Raw genomic sequence first — 13,039 nt, 5'->3', positions numbered from 1 at the left:
TAAAAATAATAAAGTTAAGATACTTTCACAAAGTTTGTATTTTTTACTTTCTTATTAAAGGTATTTTTATTGGACTACATGGCACACAGATTTTTTTGCAATGCAACATAATTCAAATCACGAGCTTGCCACACATCCTGTTCAATTATTCGCAATTAATCTTAAAATTAATTTCCCACACTTACCCTTGATGTACAGTTTACGTTATGAGTGAATTTAAGTGCCTTCTTTTTACAGTCGATGACGACTTTCAGATGACTAACTGCTCTGAATCAAGACGTACCACATATTAGCCCCTGACTGGTCTTACTGTGAATTATTGATATCTTAAGAGGGGACATGTGCCCCTCCCCAAACTCTCCAGGGCCCTCTTTCAATCACCTCTGATTTGTGTTACTTGACTGCCCATATGCGAATGTAAGGGTACCCCCTCCCCAAAGCCCTACATAGAGCCCTATTCCACCCCACAAGGAGCTCGCTGATCCCCAGCACCCGCCTCGTTGCCCTGGAGACACGCCGCGCCACATCAATATGGCCACCAACCAGTGTGGACCCGGGTGGGTGAGAGTCCTTCTGCTATAGCCTCTCTCAAAGAGGGGGTCCGGGCTCCTTTTCAATCCCTCAGAGGAACAATTGTGTCCACAGACCCAAGAGTAGGCTCAAGACTGGCTGCTTTTTTATCTAAACGGTACTCTATGCACAGGAGGGCTTATTAGATTAACAGAGAACACTAATCTTCCTCGCAGGCTCTGTGAGACATACTGGCTAACTTTATTACTCTCTGTAGACAAGGCCAAATCTGCTGACAGCACAGGTCAAAGTAAGCGCTAAGCCTAATTCGGCTTGAATCGTAACGATGCGCTACTGTTTCAAGTTTTCCGCCAATAGACCTATCCATCATTCCGGTTTGGGGTACCTGGTGCAGACACGCAAATCCCAGTAGCGTATGAAGGTGTCGTATCCGCAGGTCAAGAGCTGGAAGGGAGACTCGTAGACAATATCCAACACGCCTGCACCGCGCCGAAACTCCGTACCGAGACACGACACCAGGTGACACCTGGGAGACAGAAAAAGAGATAACAGATGAAGCTTACAGATTATACCTTGTCAAACGTCATTGGGGAAGATTAATACATTAATAAAAAGCACCTAAGAGAGAATTACACCCTATTTCAAAAAGTAACTGGACGAGGGAGGTCACCTCTGTCTCATGTCTGAGTATCACTTTTATCAAAGTGATTTGATGACAGGCAGACACATAAAACAGGTCATGTTTACTCGTTCTTGAGATTGGAACGACTCCAGGCTTCACATCTCAGTTAGCACGTCGGAGTCAATAGAGATCTAGTTTCTAACCAAACGTCTTTTGCTCACCTAATCTCTCATTACCTTTAAATCCCACTATATTCCCATGTTTTCAACATCCACAGAGCACACAAAGGCTAAATTAAGTCTTAGGACAAGGAGATAAAAAGTAAACACATTTCTGAGTCTGAATAGGCCGGTAAAGCAGATTAGTTTGCGGCGAGGTACGTTCCCAGATGTATGTGAAGCAGGAGGAGTGGAGAAAAGGGGCCGAAGAAAACCGATAAAGGGGGTGTGTGTGGGGGGTGTCTGGGCTAGCACCACGCTCCTATGATCACAGTCTTAACGGGCGCACGGCGCCCTCCACCCCCCTCCCATGCCGCAGAGGCCAGATTATTGTAGAATCACAATTTCTTTGTTGCTATTTAATTCCCTCCATGACCGTGACTGTGTGCGACTTGTGGACCTTTGATACCTGGTCCCTAGCAACCATTTAGTGGAGCCCAATGGCCTTAGCGACCGCCCCCCACGTTTGAGGTCTCCTGTGAGTTTGTTCACCGAGGGCAGACTGGTAATCCCCAACCTTCGCTCTGGGGGATACAAGGGGGGTCTTTCTTAGACACAGGCTCTTTAAGAGATAGTCCAGCAGAAGCAAAAGGCCAAGACCCTGGTGGGCCTAAAGACAAACTCTCCTCCAGCCCTCGGGCATCTGCATTAAGCAAGAACCCATCATTTACCCCTTGCTGCTAAAATAACACGGTGGCAACAACTTGAACTGATGACGGTGCAGGACAATGGGAACAATCAATTAATTGATGCAAAACATTTGTTTACATAACACAGTCCCATGACAGCAATTCGCATCAAATATTTTGTTAATTGCTTTAGGAAATTGTGTAAACTACGGTTGGGAGATAGCGTCCGACGTCTGCTCGGGCCTCTGCAAATGTCAGAGTGAGAAAAACAAGCGTCGTAAAAGAAGTCCTCACATCTGTGCTCTGATTTTAAAGCCAGTAATAGCACCGTTCCAAGTACAACAGCAAACACACAGGATTCTTAAATTGTTAGGTCACAGGTTTTATGTGTCCCATGTTTTTTGTCTTTTTAGAAAGGACCTGTGAAGATTACAGGATGGAGGATAACCATATAATCTTTTAAATTACTGCATCTGCATGGCAGGCGATCTTGTTCTTCCACGGTCGGCTCAGCGTCTGATCTTGCAGTGCGCTGTGGCTGTTTGGAAACGCAAGACCGTCCCTTCTCTAAACGTCGTCTGATCTCGACGAAGGGCGAAAAGCCTGTTAAACGAGAGCTTTAGATTGAGTGAAAAAAGGTTAGAGGGCTGCTAAGGAGAAATTGATCTTCGATTTAAACTCAGAGTACAGGAGTCATTTAGCGGAGTGATTGCATGTGTTTTATGAAGGTCACAAGGTGAAATGGGGGGATTAATTAAGACACGAAACCGCGTTGACATCCCTTCGATCTGACTCTCCCGGTAGAGTAATACATATACAGTCCTTACAACGAACACTCTTTCCCTATCGCAAGCATTGACACTAATAGCAGACAGCAAAGAAAGGCTGTGTGCTTGTGCTTTCAGAATAGAAATTGCACTTTTTATTCTGCTGGGGTATTTTTTTATATTGGACAGAATTTTGTGTGTACACAACAATGAGTGGGGTCCTATCGTGGCACATTTGCAGCTTTTGCTAAAGAAACTGTTAAACGTTCAGACATGTGGAGGCTTATGGGTCACTAACAGACAAAGTTGGGGGTGACCGTTATATTTGCAATCTGCTAAAGTGATCACACGAACAATGTAGCCATCAAATATAAACAGGCAAGCTAGAAAGAAAATGCTTTATTTTCTATATCCCTTTAAAGCACTCTTCAAACGACAACTGACCTCAACCTAATCCTCTTTTGACCCCGGAATATGTTAGGCTCAAGCAAAAAATAACTTGCTATCAATACCCCCAGACTGAATTTGCAAAAAAAACTTCAATTTTTGCAGTTTTTTAATGCAAATGTGATAAACAGATTTAAAAGTACTACACTTTTATTGATACATAAAGAACTTAAATTTTTTTTAGGAAATTTCTTTGGAGTTTGCAGGTACAGATTCCATGTGGAACAGTGAAAACAATTTAATGCTAGATTAAGTATTATTTGGACAATTAATATTCAAGCAAGCTACACAATAAACAAACAAATTCTGTTAACAAATGTGTATTTTCTTTTTTTGTCTTCCTGTGTTATAGTAGTTTTAGAAATATGTGTGACCCTATCTGTAAAGACTCATAATCTAATTATGCCTCAAAGTTTGATTTTACGTTAATTGCAATCCTTGACATGACCTTACTCATATTAAGTACATTATGTATGATAATTTTATGTAGAAAACAGTAAATTCCTAAAAACCATAAATATATATAAAGAGTTTGGTTCCAAAACATGAAAAAAACAAGTTACTGCCAAAATCAGTATTGTATCTGGTCAGTATTAAAAAGTAGATCCTCCTTCTCTGCAGAATGCAATAAATCCGCTCAACAAATCCCAGTGCACCAACTTTTAACACATTATAAACAATTATGGCGGCGCAATAAATACACACGGAATTCTAATTCTAATTTGTACTTCGTGATCAACAAACAAACAAAAACAAAATAATACTTTTGATGGCATTGATAAACCTGTAGTGGTTTCTGTGGCGGGGAAGAAACGTAAGCCATCAAAATCGAATAATTTACGTGAGAGGCACTCGGGCGAAGGAAAAATGCCGGCTGTTGTTCTCACACGACAGCATCAAGCTCCTGTCATGCTTACACATTGACCCCAGGTGATCTTATGAAAAACTTTCCATTATTTTACGCAAAGTCAACGAAAATCGAGCAGAACCAAAACATTTTACAGCTAATCCCTGGCAAAAAGTTCAGCGACGACGTTTCAAGGATGACAGCAGCAATGACAGTGTTCTTAATATCACAAAGTAAGTGTTTTTTGATTAATGCCATTCATGTTTATTTTTTTCATTGGTGTATACGTCAACTAAATGAATATAACATGGCTAAGATGAATGCACATTTATATATTGAGTCAAAAGATTTATAGCATTTTGCAAAAAACGTAATAATAATAATAAAAAATCATCAGTTTTTATAATAAATCTTTGAAAATCAAATTATGGATGTGAATATTTAATGTTTTTATAACCTCAAGATGCTATGTGAAAGTTTGTAACAAAAATTGTGGTTTTCATCTTGTCACTTTCTTGGCATAGAAAACACATTTTTACAGAAATTGGTCAAAATGAATTTATTGCGTTTTGGAACCAAACTCTTCATATAATGTGTAAATTTAATAGGCAACTGGACTGCTGTCAATAGACAAACTGTCTAATAAGACAGTTGCAAATAAATGTCCTCCCTTTTATGTTCTTAAATTGTTTAGGAGTTTTTAAATCCCTACACTATAAAGAATGGCATGTGTTCGTAATTAGTTGTGAGTTATGGTCTCAGGGCCATCAAGAAAAATGGCTGGGCTGGCCTCCCTAACTGGCCTCTGTCTCTGTTTGACCATTTGGGCCACACACACACACTTTGAGAAAGGGAACTTTAATGTATTGATGGATTTTGAGAAAGAAGACATTTCTTTGGGTGTTAGATCCACAGGAAAAGGTCATTTTGAGCTAACGCTCTTGTAAGGTTAAGTGTAGAGGGTAAACTGGCACAGGGAAGCTATGGGAAACAGTCAGTGCCCTGAAAGGATGTGGGACAGGTACATAAAGAGCCCTGCTGAGGTTTTCAGAGCCTAAAACAAACAGAAATCGCATTGCGCCGTCTGCATGTCAACCAATTTAGCGCACAGGAGAAAAAACCACCAGCAAAGAGGATAAGAAAAAAGAATGGTATGGATCAGGACAATGGAGACTTTTAAATGTCACACGCGTTCCCTTAAAAACAATGAGATTGCAATTTGTATAACACAGCTCTTGGTAGGATCCAGCCATTTAACTCTTTCTTTCAGAGAAAAATGTGAAGAATTTCTGGGCAATTGTGCGATTCTTTGATGGCAAGTTTGGGGTCTTTTGAAAGCACCACTTGTGTGTCCCTGATTCGGAGAGATCATAGACTTTTTTCACCTTAAGGAGGTGAAAGACATTAAAGTAAGAAAAAGCAAGAGACTAGGGCAAGTGTTATGAAATTAGAAAGTTTTTTTACTTTGAATAATTTTAATACTTGTCTGTTCCAAAACATTTATTATTTTATCAAAAAAATGCTAATTCTGTCTTTGTCTTATCACAATCCAAATCTGTTATATATATATATAAAATTGGGGAATAATGTGAGGTTGAGTAATTTTCATTATTGGGATTTTCTATTCCCTTAATGCCAGCTGATGTAGTGTAATGCTTCTCTGATATAATGGGCAAACAAGCATCCATATTGTAAAATCCATTATTCTGTTTCTCATGTGATTATTTGGTATTATGGGATAGCCACTCCAGTTTCATCATGATCATTTTAAAGCATTTTTAGGCACTTGACTTAAAAAGATAGTATAGAAGAAAGCATGCTACTAATGTGCTGACTAACAGTAGTGAAATCTCGGTCTCCCTCATCCTCAAAACTCTTTTCGTGCCTTTCATCAAAGCTCCCTAATTAGTTCACCAAGCAGCTGGTCAGCTGGCACTTTGAGACATGAGGGTCTGAGTGATCTCAGTCCGTACACGTCCTCTCTATTATTTCTCCACCTAGTCAACAGGCGCTCCTTAAAATGCGCCCTGATCTTTCAAGAACATGTTAGAAAGATGTCAGCGGCTCTCGCCACTATTTGAAAAGTACTTGAAGTAGCCGGCTAAACAAAAATCAGAAATTGGAACCTTTTAGGCGCTTAGATCATAGCTGAAACTGGTCTTTTTGAAGATCCTCAACTATCATCTAAACTATTTCACTTCAAAAAAAAAATATTAATTATTATTATGAAAATGATGTACAGCAAATTTATTCTAGAATGGAGGGCAGGTAATTTTGCTACTGCAAATATAAAAACATTTCTTCATGACTTCATTTGTACAACTTTAAAAAGCGATTTTCTCAATATTTAGATTTTTTGCAGCCTCAGATTCTGGGTTTTCAAATAGTTATATCTAGCCAAATATTGTCCTATCCTAACAAACCATACATCAATGGAACTTATTTATTCAGCATTGAATGTACCCATATGACTGATTTTGTGGTCCAGGTTCACATTTTAATATCACTGATGTCTGGAAAAAACAAAAAAGAAATTAATTTCATATAAAGATCTAAATAAGATCTAAAAAGATCTATAAAAATTCTCATTTGCAATGTTTCTCCTATGGGTAAATATGAAGAGTTTAGTTCCAAAACGCAATAAATCCATTTTGACTAATTTCGGTAAGAACGTGTTTTCTATACCAAGAAAGTGACAAGATGAAAAACACTATTTTCTGTTACAAACTTAGCATCTTTAGGTTATAATAACATTAAAAACTCAAATCCATAATTTGATTTTCAAAGATTTATTATAAGAACAAATTATTTTTTCCAATAAATGCAATAAATCCAGGTTTTTTTCAAAATGCTACAAGTCTGTTGAATCAATATATAAATGTGCATTTATCTTTGCCATGTTATATATTCATTTAGTTGACTAGTGGTATACACTGATAAAAAAATAAACATTAATGGCATTAACCAAAACACTTACACATATTAAGTACACTGTCATTGCTGCGGTAATACTTGGGACGTCGTCGCTTAACATTTTTCACAGCGATCAGCTGTAAAATGTTTTGGTCCTCAATTTTCGTTGGCTTCGCGTAGTAAAATAATGGAAAGTTTTTCATAAGATATCCTGGGGTCAATGTGTTAGCATGAGAGAAGCTTGATGCTGTCGGGGGAACAAGCAACGGCATTTGCCGGTCTCCCGAGTGCCTCTCACATAAATTATTATATGTTGATGGCTTACGTTTCTTTCCCGTCACAGAAACCACCACAGGTTTATCAATGCCATTAAAGTATTATTTAGTTTTTGTTTGTTTGTTGATCACGAAGTACAAGATGAGGAAAACTAAGATTCTGTGTATTCAACGTGCCGCCATTGTTGTTTACAATGCGTGGAATGGTGTGCTGTGATTTGTTGAGCGGATTTATTGCATTCTGTGGAAAAGGAGGACTGGCGTTTTTTGCGTTTTGGGAAAAAAGGGATAAAAGATGACAGAATAACATGGCAGATATTGTATTTTGTGTAAAATTAAGAATTTACTTCTTAATACTAAATACTAGTAACTCGTTAAAAAAAAGGCGTTTATCCCGTTTTGGAACCAAACTCTTCATATCTTGACTTAGAAAAACGGAAACAGATTTACGATCATCTCTGTTACAGCCTGAATATCTATTCTGATATCTCCCATGATCAGGGTGAATGTAACCACTCTAATGTGTCTCATGTTTGTGCTGGCTGTCTAAGGGTTATGCTGGTGGCTGTCTGGGAAATGTTAAAAAGTAGGCATAGGAACACACTCACACACACAAACACGCACCCCCCATTCCCTGTTACCCCCTCCATGAGCCCTCCACTCATCAGTTGGTTTCTCGGCCCCCTGTGACTGGCGGCTTTGTGCTCCACACACAAGGTGCACCTGATTACTAGACGGGAACACATTACGGCAGGACGCGATCGACCCTGGTGCAGTCACACAAAGACAAGAGGAAAGACAACACGTATGACTGCTGGACAGGTCACCAGAAAGCTCCTGAATCTGGCCCTGCTATTCACACACATCACACTCAAACTCAGGTGATGCTCTCCGTGCTCAAATTTTCCGTAAGTCACGTTGGATAAAAGCATCTGCATAAGACAATAAAAAAAATCTGAAAAACATATTGGACTTTGGGAAAATACATTATATTGCTGGGTGAGATATTCCTTTAGGCTTCAACATCAGCTAGACTGCATAATGTCTGTGGGTTTTCGCCAACTGCAAAAGTACTTTGTAACCTGTATTGGTTCCTAGATTAACCGGGTTGTACTTGGTGATTCAATGGCCAGTTTACCTGTGCGTGCATCTGCATACTGATAGCTAGACAGCCCACGTGTCCATCAGGCAGACTATAGCTACCTCTGCTTCACAGATCAAACGATAAGCACATCGGTGAGTCACATTAAACTAAACTTCTGTGTTCCGGTGTTCTATAGAACATGTGATTCCCAGGGAAATCTGTCTGGAAGCGCCTCTACTCCTTCCCCGCAATTTTTCCCGTCTCAAATTTCCTTGTCATTTTGTTCCGGAACCCCCCTCCTTTTACTTTCACCGTCTGACAACATGCAAGCAGGCTGAATTCAGCAGGTAAAGCTGGGGAATTACGGAAACCAGTCAGGTTGTATCAGGTTTAATCCTGGCCTTTCATGATAGGAATTTTTAAGTCAGCTTTGAACTTCCCAAGGGGAAAGACTGTGAACTGAGGAGACTATATGACTATACGATAGTAGAACGATAAGCTTGTACTTTCACTTTATATGCAATTAATAGTTTCAAAGAGTAACAAATTTGGATTTATTTTCTCAGAAGTATTAAATTATTGTGGTTTTAACTTCTAAGTAATGCAGCGCAAAGCTTATGCATTAAACATAACACCTTAATAGTTATTTTCACTGTAATTTTTTTTAATATTAATGTTGTTCCTATTAATCCCATTAATTGGTTAACTATTAATAACTTTCACATTTACAATCAAAAACGGTTATAGATTTAATGAGACATTACATTTAAAGTACTAGTCCATTTTCTTTTGAAAAAATCCAACTTACTCACCACCATGTTATCCTAAAATGTTGATGTCTTTCTTTGTTCAGTCAATAATAAATTATGTTTTTCGAGGAAAACCTTTCAGAATTTTTCCTCATTTTAATGGACTTTAATGGACCCCAACACTTAACAGTTTTAATGCAGTTTAAAATTGCAGTTTTAAAGGACTCTGAATGATCCCAACGATGCATAAGGGTCTTATCTAGCGAAACGATTGTCATTTTTGCACTTTTAAACCACAACTTCTCGTCTTCCTCTGGCTGTGTGATGCGCCAGCGCGACCTCACGTAATTGCGTAATGCTGTGGAAAGGTTACATGTTACATATAAAACGCACATTTGCGGATCATTTTAAACAATAAACTGACACAAAGACATTTATTAGTAGCCTGACGTTGCCATACTCAATTCTAGTCAGAATTTGAGTCTGATACCGCTCCATTGAGCAATAATTATGAGGCGTGTCTCAACCGAAAAATGCCTCTGCACTCAATTGGATAGACCTACGACCAATCAGAGCAACGGAGTGTGTGACGTATGTTGAAATTACGTCTTTCCAGCCTGACCGAACTGCTAGTTATTTCGCTACAACAGAGGTGGGTAGAGTACCCAAAATCTGTACTCAAGTAAAAGTACAAGTACTTATACAAAAATGTACTCAAGTAAAAGTAAAAGTAACAATCTAATTATTTACTTGAGTAAAAGTAAAAAAGTATTAGATGAAAAAACTACTCAAGTAGTTAGTTACTCGTTACTTCCAATCTGATTAAAAAGAAGCATAAAATCCCTGAATTTCAGACTACTTGGAGGGCTTTCACAAACCTCTCCTTAAAAGTCTCATTGTTCTGCTTATATACTAATAAACCTAGATTAAAGTAACGCAGTCTATCTCAGTCCTCCAACATCACATAACGTGTCATTTAAAAAAATCTTACAGTTAACTGTGTCTTTATTTTCACGTTCACAACAAAATTTGGCTGCATCTGCCTTTAAACAAGCTTACAGTCAGCAAAAAGTAATGTGTGTGTCTGTTTGTTATCATGTTTTTATATGAATAGGTTATTTTCATTGCCATTAATGTGCAATTAATGAACATAAGGAGCTTGATAAAATGCTTATTTTAGAATTTCAAATGGAACTCATCTGTTTTTGCAAATCAACTCTACATTTATTATAATATATAAAACATGTTTCTCTTTAAAAACATACTTTATTCTTTTATTTTTATAAGTATATAGATTCTTTAGGAAGGAATTAAATAAAATACAATCCAGTTTTTTATTCGTATGTATTTTCTACATTTAAGTAAGGTGTCCGGTTATGTGTAGGGGAGAATAGGCGAAAAGTACCATTTTTCAGAATTTTTTTTTATTTTTAAAGATAATGTTTCAGACAGAGATATATTTTTGCTGTGGTCAGTAACTATCAATACCAGGTGGAATTTTGAACAAATGTAAAATGACTAGTATAATTTCACTTTGAACATAAGTGGTGAATTGTTTTTTCTCGTCGTGCACGCTGAGTTGCATCGCCGTGATAACGTTAGCCATTTCAGTTGCGACCAACTTTTGCCGAATAGGAAGGACGGCAAAAACATCAACAAATGCCCTGCTCGCGTTTCTCTGTTCCTCTTTTAAAATCAATGCTCTGTCGATATCTTTTAGAACAGACTCAATGTCAGAATCCACACATCTGAACTCTGAACTGGGGCATAGTTTTGCATACGTCATCCGTGACCTCTTGACGTGATGACTTATTACATGAGGTCGCGCTGAAGCATCACACGACTGGAGGAAGACGAAAAAATGACAATCGTTTTGCTAGATAAGACCCTTATGCCTCGTTTGGGATCATTTAGAGTCCTTTGAAACTGCAATTTTAAACCTCATTAAAACTGTTAAGTATTGGGGTCCATTAAAGTCCATTAAAATGAAAAAAATCCTGGAATGTTTTCCTCAAAAAACATAATTTCTTCTCGACTGAACAAAAAAAGACTCAACATTTTGGATGACATGGTGGTGAGTAAATTATCTGGATTTTTTAAAGAAAATTGACTAATCCTTTAATTTTACTGTAAAAATTGAATGAACTAACATATAACTATTTTTTGTGGTGTTTATACATGTAATACTACAGTAAAAATAGTTTTTTCACATTAAAATTTGCTTTTTACAAGTTAAAAATTCAAGTCACCTTAATATTAAATGTAAAAACAGTAAAAGGAGCTACCCTTAATTCCCTATGTGATTCATTCTAAGATATTAATTTAAATTATTATGCTTCTTTTTATATTTGTTACATTCTTACTGTATACAAAGGTTGCCAAATTTGTAAAAGTTTTTCAACGTAAAACAAGATCTTTTTGGAGTGTTCTATACTAAGAAAAAAACATGATAACGTATAAGTCAATAATACATAGTCAAATTAAAGTACCTTTCTGTGTCCCAGATTCGAAGAGGAGCAAAATTCTCACAGCAGGCTGTTCCAGTCACAAAGGTGCTACAAAAAGGACATAAGAAAGCATTAGATACATTAATTACTTCTCTTTAAAAAAAAATGAAGGTTGTTAAAACAAAATAATGATATTAAGACTAAGAAAAAACTCAATGAGTTTTCAGTCCCTTGCACAACATATGCTGAAATCTTTTCTGTTCCAGCATTTAATGCTTTTAACATTTAAATACTGGACAGATGACGTAACAGTGGAGTAATATTTTGGCTCCCGGAGAGATTACACACAGCGCATTAAAAACAAATTTTCAAAAGTGAATGGAGCGTAGTGAGGTGTAAAGAGGCTGAAGGGTACGTTGAGACAGCGGATTTGTTCACAGATGTGTTTTCATTCATGAGACATCTAGGGAAAACAGGAGGAACGCGGAGAAAAGAAACAAAAACACTCAGATGCCCCATTTGAGTTGGGTGACAGGTTAAAATTAGTTGAGCAGGTATGGGTGGGCGGGTGTTAGGCGGGTGTGTGACTGCTGTAGTTTTGACCTGCGTGACAGTCAGGGATTAGAGCCCTCCTGGACAGCTGGGATTGGCGGGCGAGGCTCAGGGCTCTGCTGCTCCTTGCATTGTGTTCAGAGGTGAGCCGAACAATAGGGTCCTCACACTACCGAACACACAGGAATGTGGCTGTTTTAACACTCAGGTATTCCTAAAATGCCCTGCTGGGATGGTCTCTTTCATTGACAGAATGGTTTCTTAGTCTCTGTGCCAACTATGTAAAATGCGTGTGGTGACACACACCTCACGGCGAATGCTTAACACACGATAAAAAACGCTTGCGCTACTTTCGATCTCCCTCTCGAATACTTTCATACCTCCAGAGAAAACTCGGAGAAAGAGCATGGGGCTCTGTGCCCTCCCACTAACATCAACCAAAGAAATGTGCTTCACAATGGAATACCAGTGTGGCCTCAAATTAACAACCGGCCTGTGTGAATAAGCTCTGTAGCGCCTGGTGTCCAACTGGTGTCCAAACCCCCAGTGCGAAAACAGAGAGGGACAGTGACCCTTCATTTTTCTTCACTGGTCATCCCATAATAACAATATAAGCACGCTGAAACATTTATGACACTTTCAAATAGTGATGTGCCCTTTGGCATATTTTGCTGGATTTCTTGTAACATTTGGCCTCCCATAAGTATAATCAGACATGTATATATTAAATATTTCTTGGGGTGAAAAACAATTTCTTGCATCTTTAAGCAAAAACTAACACATTTAAGAAGAGATCACCTATACAAGACATCCACCTAACATTTAAAATATAAAGCCATTTCTGATGTGAATGCTTAAATATCTGGAAAAACTGAACTAAATGGGGATAAAAGAGGGAAATCAAGTAAAGTCGACAGAACATGCGTCCTTGTCTGTGATGGCTTCAGTTGGTTTGTTC

The 13,039-nt window shown here is 38.1% G+C and overlaps 1 protein-coding gene across 2 annotated transcripts in view; it reads right to left on the bottom strand.

Annotated features, from left to right (window-relative positions):
* The window catches only part of fbxw4 (F-box and WD repeat domain containing 4), a 36,501-nt gene that overhangs the window by 5,455 nt on the left and 18,007 nt on the right, over positions 1-13,039 (bottom strand). Inside the window, exons 6-7 of one of the 2 annotated variants that reach the window (XM_055169892.2) lie at positions 11,572-11,637; positions 917-1,057 (exon numbers count right to left, since the gene is read on the bottom strand). In XM_055169892.2, the coding sequence (XP_055025867.1) occupies positions 917-1,057; positions 11,572-11,637 (207 nt within the window). The remainder of the gene's footprint in view (positions 1-916; positions 1,058-11,571; positions 11,638-13,039) is intronic. The other variant, XM_073873303.1, reaches the window with a different exon arrangement.

This window comes from Misgurnus anguillicaudatus, chromosome 11 (assembly GCF_027580225.2).
Source record: "Misgurnus anguillicaudatus chromosome 11, ASM2758022v2, whole genome shotgun sequence".
In the NCBI taxonomy this organism is placed as follows: Eukaryota; Metazoa; Chordata; class Actinopteri; order Cypriniformes; family Cobitidae; genus Misgurnus; species Misgurnus anguillicaudatus.
Note: the sequence above shows the minus strand (reverse complement) of the source record. Positions and strands in the feature narration are given on the sequence as shown.